Source organism: Ipomoea triloba, chromosome 7 (assembly GCF_003576645.1).
Source record: "Ipomoea triloba cultivar NCNSP0323 chromosome 7, ASM357664v1".
Lineage (NCBI taxonomy): Eukaryota > Viridiplantae > Streptophyta > Magnoliopsida > Solanales > Convolvulaceae > Ipomoea > Ipomoea triloba.
This window is the reverse complement of record NC_044922.1, coordinates 2,852,063-2,865,689: the sequence shown is the minus strand read 5'-3', so window position 1 is coordinate 2,865,689 and position 13,627 is coordinate 2,852,063. Positions and strand designations below refer to the sequence as shown.

Below are 13,627 nucleotides of genomic sequence, written 5' to 3'. Positions count from 1 at the left end.
AGTTTAAGTGACCAATAATTGATTAGCTCAAACAGAAAAGACCAATGTGATTTGAAGTTGAATTTAAGAAAAAAAAAAAACTTAAAATCTCATAATTACATCAATAGTTTTATCATCTTTAACTTAGATAGAGACTGTTCCTTATAATTGAATGCGTTTCGTCCTTCTCAATCCCCACCCACAAGCTTGGTAATGATTTGGGGTTTTGACACGTGGAAGTTTCAATGTTTATCTGTTCCACAAGATGTGACCATGTTATCTATTTTCACTCTCTTCCTCGTATCATATTTCAAATCCTTTAATTTTTTCAAAAGTTCGAAGTAAGGTTATTTTATCCCTACAATATTCTCTCTACTTTTAAAAGTGATTCCTACTTCCATATCATCTAATTTAAAATTTATTTACTATTCACGTTACATCTCTACAAATCCAATTAACTTTCTAAAGTAGACCCCAATTTAAAATATTAGCTCAAATATATATATACATATATAAAAAGGTAAAATAAAAGTACTACATGGCAGTTTGCAGCAAAGACTGTCATTAGCAAGTTTGCTAAAATAACAAACTTGCTATCTTATGTGGCAAACAAAGTAATAAAAAATAATTTTTTTGATCCCCTCACCTAGTAAGTGAATCACTTGTTAAGTTGAGAACAACCTAATTATCCAAAGTTGTACTTTAGTTAGCTCAAACTAAAAAGTTTAATAAACTCCGACTTATACAAAATGCTTGTACAATGTTCATATTGTTAGCATCATATGCAAGAACATCAATGACAAGTGTGTGTGTGTATGTCTGTGTATTGTTAGACATGAAAACCTCTCCTAGCTACCATCACTACATGTATGTATCTGGATTGAATATATGAAGAATATTAAGTACAACAGTTTCAACTAACACGAGAGACAACATGTTACATTATTAGTAGAAAACAACAATATTACTCATTAACTTATACAGAGGAAGATGAAACACCTTCGCAAAATTATACTAATTTCGTTCTTTTGAATGGGATAAAATTGTAAGGGGATGTATGGTCAAGTTATATAAGATAATCAAAGTTATATTTGTTTGGGTATAGGATTCTCATGTTTGGTTCAAGTTGTGTAATTTTTGCGAGAAATGTAACATAACTGGCCTCCATATAAGGTTTTTTAGCTATTTGAATGAAATGTGAAATACCCTCCTCCTTTTTAGGTATTATCACATCCCTTGTCTTATTATTAATCTTGTCATTTTAATCAATTAATTTTTCTCCAGTCAAGACATACAATGTTTCTCAAGTTCAAACTTTTAGTTAATTAATTTTAAATCATTTACTTCTATATTTTACTATTGCCTTATTTATTTATTTTAATTTTAAAATTAATTGAAAACATAAAAATAAGTTAACGACATTAAAGTAAAATAATTATTATAACATTTAAAAGAACAACACTTCAACCAAACATATTTATATTACATACTTTAGTTTTAAACCAAACACATTAGTCTAACATTTATAACAATTAACATTTCTGAGGTAATTTAACCTTCCGTGAACCAATCGCCTCCAAGAGTGATGTAATATACGTGAAAATTGAAACAAACATTTTGAAAATACAGTTACTCGAGCCCAAACCGCAATCCAATGTCACAACCGTTACCCGACCCCGACCCGGTTTATGAAATGGGCTTGAATTACAAAGAAGCGGGAGGCGGGAGCAAGAAGAGGAGAGGGAAGCTCAACCTAGCTACTAGCTAGGGCAAAACAAAAACCAACTTGTGGAAGTTTCTAGACGAAAGAGATTTACAATCTCTTCTTCATCTCACTTCTCTCAGTCTGTACTCTTCTTCTATCTACAGCTGAGTAAGAGTTTGTTTCCAATCCGCTCAAGATCCGATCGGAAGAAGCAGCAATGGCGTTGGTGATGGATGAATACGGGAGGCCCTATATAATACTGAAGGAGCAGGAACAGACGTCGAGGCTGCGTGGCATCGATGCTCAGAAGGCCAACATTTCCGCCGGCAAGGCCGTCGCTCGGATCCTCCGGACCTCACTCGGTCCCAAAGGCATGGACAAGATGCTCCAGAGCCCCGACGGAGACGTCATCATCTGTATGTTCGTTTCTCACTGATTTCCTTCATAGCATGTAAATAGTGTTTAGCTGTTATAATTTGAAAGTGATATTTACTATGATTATGACTAGATGATACCTTCAGGAATGAAATCTGAAAATTGAGCCAATTGTGGTAGGGAGTTGTAGGTTTGGATCAGATATTATGTTGTTGATTGGGTACATACTACGTCATTTAGTTTTTATTGATAGGTAAATTAGTTTTGTGTTTTTAAAGCGATATTACTCAATTTGGATGTCATTTTGGAGCCTCAGCATTTAGTTTTTTGCTTGTTCAGGAATACAATTTAGGGTTACAGGCATGAAGCTATATTTCTAATTGCTACCAGATAATGTTTTTAAGAGTGAATTCTGAAACTCTGATTAATATTAAGCAATCATGAGTGAGTTCTCTGTGTCATTGCTGTTATCTGTTATGCTGATGCTGACATTCCAATTTTAATTTTCACCATGGAGTTTGCTCATGTTTTATTCCTGTAATTTCAGCAAATGATGGTGCAACCATCTTGGAGCAGATGGATGTTGACAACCAGATTGCAAAGCTAATGGTAGAATTGTCACGGAGTCAAGACTATGAGATTGGTGATGGAACAACTGGAGTTGTTGTCATGGCAGGGGCACTTCTTGAACAAGCTGAAAAGTTGTTGGAACGTGGCATTCATCCTATTCGTATTGCTGAGGGTTATGAAATGGCATCAAGGATTGCAGTTGAGCATCTCGAACACATAGCACATAAATTTGAATTTGGTTTGAATAATATTGAGCCTTTAGTTCAAACATGTATGACTACTTTGTCATCTAAGATGTAAGTGTCAAATTCAGACCAACTTTTCCACCATATTATTGCAATGCATATATAGTTGTATCTTTAAGTTGATATCAATTTTCTGTGTGATATACTGATATTCTAGCATTTCCACATTGGCTTGTGTTTTAGTTTTGCTTGGTTATGAAATTCTAATTCTTTATTAACCCTACATAATGCCTAAATGATGGCAATTGATACTAAGTTATTACATTTATGTTCTAAATGTGACCAAATGTACACAACAAAATCTGTAGAAGTTTGTTATTACATACAAATAGAGTACAATTTGTGTGTTCATTTGGATAATTGCTTTTGTATTTCTAACATAGGTTGTGGTCCTTTCATGACTGTTTAAGTGATCATATCCTATGCATGTTTTAATGTGATAAATTTTCATTTGCAGTGTGAATAGATGCAAGCGTGTCCTAGCTGAGATTGCTGTTAAAGCTGTTATGGCTGTTGCAGATTTTGAGAGGAAGGATGTTAATCTGGATCTAATCAAAGTGGAAGGGAAAGTTGGTGGAAAGCTAGAGGATACAGAATTAATTTATGGGATTGTTTTTGACAAAGACATGAGCCATCCTCAGATGCCAAAGCAAATTGAGGATGCAAAAATTGCCATTTTGACTTGTCCATTTGAACCACCCAAACCAAAGACCAAGCATAAGGTTGATATTGATACTGTTGAGAAATTCCAAACTATACGTCTGCAGGAGCAGAAGTATTTTGATGACATGGTTCAGAAGTGCAAGGTAAAACTCCATGCTATAAGCTTGTACAATTGTACAAATGAAAGAGAGGCGAATACAACTAAAAATATGAAAGAATTTATAACTGATGTTGCTTGAGAGTGGAGGTTTGGGGGGGATGGGGAAGGGAGAGTCAAGGGCGGAAAACATGGCTGTTAATAGTATTGTTAGCTTTGACTTGGCAATCAGTTCAACTGCATGTTTGTTACTTGTGTAAAAGAAAGCTTTTACATTCCATATTAATTCTCAACTATAGCTGATAATAAGTTAGAGGAAGAGGAAGATGGGTTATTGAAGAGACTTACTGTTAATGTTGTGCTTCAATTTTGTATCCTTTTCACAAGTTTTTTTAGATGCTGCTCAGTGATAATGGTGCAGAACAACAGTTTTGTTTGCTTGCATATACTTTTCTTCCCCATCGATATTTTTTGAAACTAATTAAGAGGTTGGGGAATGAGATCTCCATTTTCCTGCCCTTATTAATTTGCATGATTAAGCTCTTAGTAAAACTAGGGGGCTATCTATCTATATTTGCAATTTATGGGTTGCACATCAATTAAATGCAAAGGCACTTCAGTTCTGCTTATTGCCTTCATGAGGTCTTGATTTCTGTAACGAGTTTGGTATCCTCTGGTCTACAGGATGTTGGTGCTACCTTAGTTATTTGCCAGTGGGGTTTTGATGATGAAGCTAATCACTTACTAATGCATAGAAATTTGCCTGCTGTTAGATGGGTTGGTGGTGTGGAGTTGGAGCTGATTGCAATAGCCACAGGTTTGCATAGTATACTGTTTTAGGACGTCACAAATATGATATAGTTGCTATCTTGAGGATATTATGGTTGTTGATGCTTTGTATTTTTTGGACTTTGCCTAGGTGGGAGAATTGTGCCAAGGTTTCAGGAGTTGTTGCCAGAAAAGCTTGGCAGGGTAATCTTCTCTCTTTGTGCTGCATAAATGTAAGGTTGTGGTATGGAGTTTCTGTATTGTTTTGACCAACATCTGGTTAGGTTATTTATCTATGCTTGTTATTAATCACTAGGAGAATCACAACAATTCTCAATGAAAAAGAATAGTGTAGTTTTATTAAAGGAGAGCTTTTCCTTTATGCTTATTCAACTTGTTATTTGAATCCGTTTGATCAAATGGAAAGTAAGATTGTAGTTGTCTTCATATAAGTTGTGCGGCACTGTATCTTTATTCTATCTATGCTTTTTCCTTAAGATGTCAGATGTCAAACATCTATGTTTATGATTTTAGGCTGGGCTGGTTCAAGAAAAATCCTTTGGTACAACAAAGGATAGAATGATCTATATTGAACAGTGTGCCAATTCAAGAGCTGTGACCATATTTATTCGTGGTGGTAAGTTGATCTACCTTGTGAATTCCTTTTATATTAGTTTCTATGCAAGGTTTTTTTTTCCCCCATTGTTGAAAGCAAGAAGACTTCTAGTTATAATGGAATTCACTTTCTTATATTCTTTTGCTGTCAACTTTAAGTAAGGGGATAACAAAATTTTTATTTGTTTCTTTTCCACTTTGGTGGCAGCACTACACTAGTACACTCTTGCACTGGTTTTAGAATTTTATTATTTGTTGATATGATGCAACTAAAAGTTACTTCTATTCTGCTGACATATTTGTACTATGAGATGTACTTTCATCAGTAGCACTAATCTGAAGCAACTTTCTTAAACTTCAGGTAACAAAATGATGATAGAGGAGACAAAACGTAGCCTTCATGATGCTTTATGTGTGGCTAGAAATCTTATTCGCAATAATTCTATAGTGTATGGTGGTGGATCTGCTGAGATCTCTTGCTCAATTGCTGTGGAAGCAGCTTCTGATAATTATCGAGGGGTTGAGCAGGTAGAACCAAAGAAAGCTTTATGTTTGTCCTTTATTTTATAATTAGTGAATTATTATAAACTGATGACTTATCCTTTTCTCTGCAGTATGCAATCAGGGCATTTGCAGATGCCTTAGATTCTATCCCCATGGCACTCGCTGAGAATAGTGGCCTTCCACCAATTGAGACGCTATCTGCAGTTAAATCTCAGCAAATAAAGGTAAGCTTTACATAACATGAGAGGTGTTAAAGATTCCCGTCATAAAATTCCTTAACCTTGAATTTCATTATGTGCAGGAGAATAACCCGTGCTGTGGGATTGATTGTAATGATGTTGGTACGAATAATATGAGTGAACAAAATGTGTTTGAGACTTTGATTGGGAAGCAACAGCAGATTTTGCTTGCAACTCAGGTTGTGAAATTGATTCTAAAGATTGATGATGTCATCACTCCAGCTGAGTACTGATGAGTTGAGCTTTACCTAGAACTAGAATTATTTTAGTTTCTACTTCAAAATTCTCTTATATGTATTGAGTGGAATTATTTTAGATGCTATTGAGTGGAAACTCTCTCTTATATGTATGCATTGGATTCTTTATGTAATCCAATAACAATTTCTTGGTATAAATTGAACATTCTTGAATCCAGTCCCCCCTCTCTCTCTTTCTCTCTCTCTTTGTTTGCTTGACAAGCCCACCCCAACATTAGTTGTTAAAGTCTTCCGTGAATTTTGCATATTAAGTTCATTATTATTTGTGGACTCAAATTTTTAGATTGTGCTTTGTGCTGTCATTTCTGTGTACTGCATATCTCTCTTCATTATCTCCACCCTAGCTGTAGACATGCTGCAATTGCACTAGCAGGTCACTATATATATTTTGACTTGCAAACTAAATATATAATGGAGGCCTGGAGGGTCCCTTTGTTTCTGTCTGGTTTGCCTCTAGATTCTCAATCTTTGTCAGCTTACAATTTTTCTAATGAATGCATGAAAGCCTAGAATTATAACAGTAGATAAGCAAGCTAGCATTGCCTGCAGACAGGATCCAGGATCCTCAGTCCTGACATTCATGACATTGCACAATTTGTGAAATGAACCACTACGGCAGGTTGATAATTCAGGCCATTAATGTCATCTCTTTGGGTGAAGGATTTTTTATTTGAAACTTTGGAGGTATTAACATATGCATCTTGATTATAGTTATATACTACGTACATATATTTATAATCACTCTAATTTATATATATATATACAAATCGGTTAATTAGCAGCTTTTGCCTTTTTTGCAGGTAAGTGCACCAGCTCCCCCAGTCAAAGAGCCAACGAGCGAGGATGGTCTAGCGCTGAGGCTGGAGGCTTTTGCATAGCTAGATGATGCTCCTGCACTACCTGACATGGTGAAGAATGCACCATTCAGCATCAGGTCTCCTTCTGACCTCCAATTCCAGCTCTTCCACTCACTCTGTGGTGCATCCTCATGTTTCGTCACTTCCTTGTTGAACCTATCATTCGGAGCTAGAAATCTGTTCCCTTGGCTGTTGATTGTAGGATCAGCACTGCCTCCAATTGCATACATCTCCCAGTGTGTATAGTCATTATTCACCACATGAAAGTAACCATGCCTACACCTAGTTCATCAGAAACACGAGTAATAAGCACAAGTTTTGTGTCTGAAAATACTTTTAGCAGTAAATATATGAAAGATAGTACCTTGGCATTCTCTGAATGAGGCCTTCCCCAAAATGGTTGAAGGCTATGGTGACTTGCATGCTCTTGTCCTTAATAAAAGTGTCACTGTGTCCCAAGAGCATAACCTTGTTGTGGTGTGTCATGTAGTTGTTGGAGATGGTAATGGCTGTTGATCCATGGATGGCATCTACCAACCCATCCCTGCAGTTTGACAGAGAGCAATGATCTACCCAGACATGGCTTCCCCCAAAAATTGAAACTCCATCACCATCTGACAGAGTCCTCCACCCATAATGCTCAGGTGAGTCCCTCACATTTGCATTCCCTCCTTGCTGGCAGTCATGAATGTTCAAGCCATGGATGATTATATTTGTGACATACTGGATAGTAATGCATGGTCCACCTGCAATGTGTACACTAGCCCCTCTTCCATCTATGGTCTTGAATGAGTTCATTATGAGTTCTTCCTTGAGCTTGATCACCATGTCCCTGGCAAAAATGATCCACAATGGTTCATCTTGTATGGCCCCATATCTTAAGGTCCCTGGCTTGGGATTCACAGGGTCATCCCCTGTGTCTGTCACCACATAGATTTTGCCATCCCTTCCGCCAATGGCTTGTTTTCCAAACCCAATCGCGCAATCGGCTAGCCTCTGCCTGTTGCTTTCCCACTTGGGGTCACACCTCCAGCAATCATCAATTGGGTTGCCTGTGCCACATGACAAGAACCCCAACTTCCTCCTTGCAATTGTTGCATTAGCAATTTTCCTGCAAGAAAAAAGGAAAACAAGTAGTAATCACTAACTGGATTACTAAAGTGTGTAATCTAAATATGATATTATAGTCATACTCATTGACTTCTTGGACTATGAGTTCAGGGTCTGGATATGGTGAAGAGAAAGTGCAGGTGGGAGCTAGAAGAGGGAGGAGGAAGAGGAGGTAGTAAAGTGGCAGTGCCATTATCCGCAATCCCTTGGTAGGGAGGGGCTAGAGAAAGGAAAGAATGGAATATGGAAGTGTAAGATGCATGAAGAAGGGGAACTGAGGTTGAGATTTATATATGCAAAATCTTTCTATTTAATAATAATAATAATAAACAATTTTAAGTTGTTGATCGACACAAATGACTCTTGTACTCGATAGTCGATACCACCCTAAAGACTTTAAATTTGTTCCAAGTCCTATAATAATAATTATTATTATTATGACTTCCCAGTGAAGTTCGAACTTATGACCATGTATTTTTTTTTAGTACTACTGACTCTGTTACAGTGTTGCCTCAACTGAGGCTCAAACTCATCGCCTTTTATATGAGAGCGCAACTAGATGCCTTTAGACCACAAGGTCTTGAGAAGTTTACATCCAACTTAACAATTGTGTTTACTTACAATAGGAGGTTTCTCAATTAAGTTAAAGTGCTTATTTTAATTTTTAGTTTGATGATTTTTTTTTTGAAAAAATTCGATAGTTTATTTAATTATTATCTTGTTTAATTTATACTCTGTACTTTTTTATGATCACTTATTTCATATATTTATTTGATGTTAGTCAATTAATTAGTATTAGTAAACTATTAATGACATGTGATTGTCACATCAAAAGTAATTATTTAATAATTTTAGCAAAAAAAAAATAATATTTTTTTTCTATATATCATTATAAAAATAAATAAAAGTGTATTGCAAATAATTTCTGTTTTAAGTTTTAAAAATAAAAGGCAAGAGAAATATAAATTAATCTAATTTATATATAAGTTGGTGTAGTGTACTGTATTTGTATGAAGTTTTTCTCTAAAAAAAGAAATCTAATTTATATACTATTAGATTTGGAGTTAATGGGAGCTAATCTGCTATTAGATTTGCTGTTTGACGTATTGCTTCATTTGCTTGTCTATCTTCTCCGGAAACTCTTCAAAGTCATGTATAATTTGAGAGGCATTTATTGCTCGAAATTTCAATACTAAATAATTATTTTTTAAATTAAACAATTATTTTATTTTTAAAAATTAATTTATTATTAATTAGCTGGAAAAGTTATTTATTATTAATTTTAAAATATTTTTACGTAGTTGTAAAGTAATAAATTCCCTTTTTATGCATTCGTATATTATATGTCATTATTGTTTTAGTATGCATGACTTTTTTGGTATAATAATTAATATTTATGTTAATATTTTTAATATGTTTTCTACACCAATACGGCAAGTCGGCAACACTAATTATCTTTCATCCTTACGAAAAAAAATAGAAGAAGAATTATAAAATGATAAGCATCATTATATGTAATGAACAAATAAAGAAATTATTCGCCCAAAATTCTTAAGCAACTTTAACTTTATTTGTATGGAAAAAAAATTTGAAAAAATTGTAAATAACAAATTAATACTTCCTATATACTAAAGGGTTACTCCACTGCTAATTATAGAATACGTTATGAATGTTGTAGTGGTGTAGAGACAATGCAATACTTTTAGTAATATTTTAGAAATTTTAAGGCTTCGTAAAATTTTCGTGTTTCTAAAATGGTGTACTTGAGTGTATTAAGTAATATTGGCATCATTGTCAATAGTACTGTCAAAAAAAAAGATTAATATATATAATTATATATGACATTTTTAGTATTGAAGCTGGTTAACACCATAAGATTTCATTATTATTAATATTATTATTATTAAAAATAAAATATATTTTACTTACAAGAGAATAATTTGTCATTATCAAGCAGAAAAATTGAAAGAAAATTTGGCATTCTACTCTATAACCCTATATACTATCACCGACAGCTTCAACTCTGAATAAATGTGTCGGTGAGTTGAAAATTTAAAATTCATAAGCTGTACAGTACAATTAGTCATTATTATTGCCCTCTTTTAACACTATATTATTTGCCTCATATTTAATTAAGTTTTATTTTCTCCAGTATACAAAGAGTAGTGTGGTGATGAGTCCATTCATGCACACAGTACGTATAATTCCTCTTTCACTCGTATGTATAGAAGATGTTGACATTTTATGTTCAATTCTCATATAGAGAAATGTATTTAATGTAAGTTTATATAAGAAAATCACATTTCTCATTTTAAATTACAACTCGTCATTTTATTATCCGCTAATACAAACAGCTAACTGCTAAATGCCAAACAAGGTCAATGACTGATAGTCTCTCTTAATTAGTTTGATTTACTACTAGAATATAACGCAACGATCTTTTCCACCTATTACCGGATGCACCCAAAAAAAAAAATGAAAATATGGACAAAATTTTAACTTGAAAGTATCTATCATCTTTATTGTTGTGAGTCAGATTAGATTGTACTTACAGAGTTACAGAATTTGACTCTTATTTGGAGGGCAAGTTGGAATAAAACTCTTTAACATGGAGTACCTTTTACAAAAGTCACATTTATAACATTATTATAGTTACATTAGCAGTCGTTTATCGATTATTTCAAACCGTTGTATTAAACTGATAAATTTCATAGCAAATTAGTAAAGATAAAACATTTGAGTGATAGAAACCCCCACTACGTAATGCTATTTTAAATCAATTCCAACTAATCTTAGTTCGTTGGGAATTAGTTCACAGTTGCGTAAGCACAGGTGTATACAAATTAATTGATTCAAAAAAGACAAAATGTTTCGCCATCCGGAAATTCGGAATAGTTCGATCAACCAATGAACGTTTAGAACAATATTATTACTAAAAAAAAAAAGAGAAGATAAATGCACTTTTAAAGGATAGAATTACGCTATGAATTTATTAAAAAAAAAAAAAAAAAAGCGACCCACTTTATGACATGGACGTTAATTGTGAGAGGAGAGGGGGCACGTTAGGCCATGTTAGGTGTTCCCCAAATGGATTCTACTATACACTGCATGGCCATCCCACGTAACTTGGGTCCAATTTTCTGTCTAATCTTCAACTTCCTATTTATTAATCAAACTATATACCAAACTAATAAAACCTAAAACGCATACCTAAAACTCCTCAAACCATTTTGCTACATTCCATAAATGGAGTACAAAAGAATTTAGTTCGTTGTTTAGGCAACACTCAGGCATATTATTGAAATTTTTCGTCTAAATTTAAATTTTATGTTCAAACGTTGAAAAATACTTTAATTACCGTTCAAATTTGAGGTTGGTATAAAAAAAAATTTAGACCAAACGTGAGTTTTCTAATCGTGTGCATATGAATATTTTCTTTAGACTTTTTATATGAGTTTAATTGATGAGTTTTCGATGAATTTTTATTAATAAATTGACTTGAATTTAGTCTTAAGGTTGAAAAATGAGTTGAATTAATAAAGGATTGAAAATTCAATTAGTTTGTTAGTTTGTGAAAATGATAGTAACACTTAAACATGTGAACATTAAAATTCAATAATTCCCATTCATATTTGGATAGACATCCCCCTAGAATATGTATTGAAGATGCTATATTGCTATATGGCAGTGGGATGATAGCATCACAGCTGAAAAAACGGAGAATTCCATCCACTACCATCTCTCGGTGGACGGAAAATTTTATCCTCTCTCAAACCACCGTCATAATATATTCAAAATTATATCACAACTATTGTTGAATTCAAAGATAACATAAATAATTTCAATTCCGGGAATCGTATATTGACTTTTTTTATTTGAGCCGATTAATTAAGACAATCTATGTTAGTGTATCTCTTTGTGGTTCTTTATCGACTATGATCACAAGACAAGGTTACTCAATGCACGTAACTGTGGGTTTTCCTCGTCACTAAAAAAAAAAGGATAATATAAATATCTTTTAATAGGCCAGGGTTAAAAAAAATTCCATCCACTAATGATGGACTGGAAATATGATTTATTCTGAAAATTGTTTAATTTTGTCCATTTTCGAATAAATAGAAATCGAGACATTTCCTACCATCCTCGAAGGTGCGAAGCAATCTTGCATGCATGGGGCATACAAGCATCTCAAATAATGTCCAATAAAGATGACGATATGAATAATTCTTTTCTCGATTTCATAAATATATGCAATAATACACATGATAAATAATATTTTAAAAAGAAATTCCTTTATATAATATAATATTGTTCTAGGGTGAAACACTAGTTATGTTATTTATACATAGTAAGCCGATGAGTTAAATACTATGGGGTAATTTTAAATGAATGGTTTAATTTTTTTTTTTTATTTGAATCAATCAATCAATTCCAATTAATATGAGCAAGACTGATTTATTATTTTATAATATTTTGTCGACTAAGATCATATGAAGAATTTCACTCAGATGACACATTTTAAGTTGTGCAGTACATTTTCTAGTAAATCAAATGAGGTAAATAAGATAAAATAATTGGAATAATTATAGTGTACGAAGAGATGTACTTGTTGATTACTTATATATTCGTGCTGCGGATCCAAGATATGTAAAGCAAGAGAAAAGACTTGCATGTGATACGATTCTTTAGTAACCCCAATTTCTCAATCAACATTATGAAAAGCATATGCTTGAATCTCCTAATTGCAACTTAATCCAAAGCAAGAAAAGCTTTTCAATTAGGTCATCAAATGCTATTTCAAAGGAAATCCGCATCTACTATTCAGAGATATGCACCCGTACATTCCTGTCTATCTGAGGTGTATGTGTACAGGATAAACATTGCTCTAGCGTAATAGTACACAAATCACATACGAGATCAAAGGTAATCTGCCTTAAGAAGATCGAACCTGTGCGACGGAATTGAATAATTTAAAAAATGTTGACAATAATCAAACTCATAATTTTTAGGTACGAGAGTTATGTTCCACCCACTCGTTCATTCGTATTTCGGGTGGTTAATTATAGTTTTAACTGTGCTGCCGACAGTCTACACCTTGTACTCCAATTATAGGTCAGATTTGTAGGTAAAGCATGCAAATCAAGTCATAGGAAGCACTGAAACATGTAGTGTTTAGTGTGACTTATATATGCAGACAATAATAAAGTTTATTTCTTTGTAATAGTGCAAGTGTGTGACAGGGATGTGTGTAGACAGGAGCACCAAAGGTGGTGAAGACCTTGATGAGGGCTAATTTGTCTTCAAAAAGTAGATGGGTAGGCTCCACAAATTAACATGTACTAACCACATTAACTGTTATTTTCATTTTAAATACCAATTTTATATTTTGTTATTGTTTTGCAAACACTTTATAACTCAACAAAAGTTTTCAAATTTGACTCTACATGAGAGTATCTATTGATATTATTGATTTAAGCCAATCAACTATAGGCGACATAAGTTGATTTATCTCCTTGTGATCCTTCACTAGCTAGAATCATAAGACAATCTCATTTGATGTGCACTTTTAGATAGCGACGACAAGCTTTTAATTCTTATAAATTCAAGCAACATAAATCAATAATTTTGAGTAGGAAGTCACAA

General features: G+C 33.5%; 2 protein-coding genes across 2 annotated transcripts; one reads left to right on the top strand and one right to left on the bottom strand.

Annotated features, from left to right (window-relative positions):
- Positions 1-1,688: 1,688 nt before the first annotated feature.
- LOC116025242 (T-complex protein 1 subunit epsilon-like) lies at positions 1,689-6,178 on the top strand. Its single transcript, XM_031266402.1, has 9 exons — positions 1,689-2,100; positions 2,607-2,925; positions 3,332-3,680; positions 4,319-4,451; positions 4,554-4,606; positions 4,937-5,039; positions 5,379-5,545; positions 5,632-5,745; positions 5,823-6,178. Exons 1-9 carry the CDS (start codon positions 1,902-1,904, stop codon positions 5,991-5,993), a joined length of 1,608 nt encoding a protein of 535 aa, XP_031122262.1. The 5' UTR covers positions 1,689-1,901; the 3' UTR covers positions 5,994-6,178.
- A 459-nt stretch (positions 6,179-6,637) lies between these two features.
- On the bottom strand, positions 6,638-8,251 carry LOC116025243 (probable pectate lyase 5). The gene is made up of 3 exons (XM_031266404.1): positions 8,068-8,251; positions 7,239-7,985; positions 6,638-7,156 (listed from the first exon to the last, which is right to left on the bottom strand). The coding sequence occupies exons 1-3, from the start codon at positions 8,175-8,177 to the stop codon at positions 6,793-6,795; spliced, it is 1,221 nt and encodes a 406-aa protein (XP_031122264.1). The 5' UTR covers positions 8,178-8,251; the 3' UTR covers positions 6,638-6,792.
- Between the last annotated feature and the right edge of the window lie 5,376 nt (positions 8,252-13,627).

Excerpts from the sequence above, each read along its gene's own strand:
- LOC116025243 (XM_031266404.1), bottom strand. The coding sequence starts at position 8,177 with ATGGCACTGCCACTTTACTACCTCCTCTTCCTCCTCCCTCTTCTAGCT. Across the intron at positions 7,986-8,067 it reads ATAGTCCAAGAAGTCAATGA|GAAAATTGCTAATGCAACAA; the intron begins GTATGACTATAA and ends TTTTTCTTGCAG. Across the intron at positions 7,157-7,238 it reads CTCATTCAGAGAATGCCAAG|GTGTAGGCATGGTTACTTTC; the intron begins GTACTATCTTTC and ends CTGATGAACTAG.
- LOC116025242 (XM_031266402.1), top strand. The coding sequence starts at position 1,902 with ATGGCGTTGGTGATGGATGAATACGGGAGGCCCTATATAATACTGAAG. Across the intron at positions 2,926-3,331 it reads ACTACTTTGTCATCTAAGAT|TGTGAATAGATGCAAGCGTG; the intron begins GTAAGTGTCAAA and ends TTTCATTTGCAG. Across the intron at positions 4,607-4,936 it reads TGCCAGAAAAGCTTGGCAGG|GCTGGGCTGGTTCAAGAAAA; the intron begins GTAATCTTCTCT and ends TTATGATTTTAG.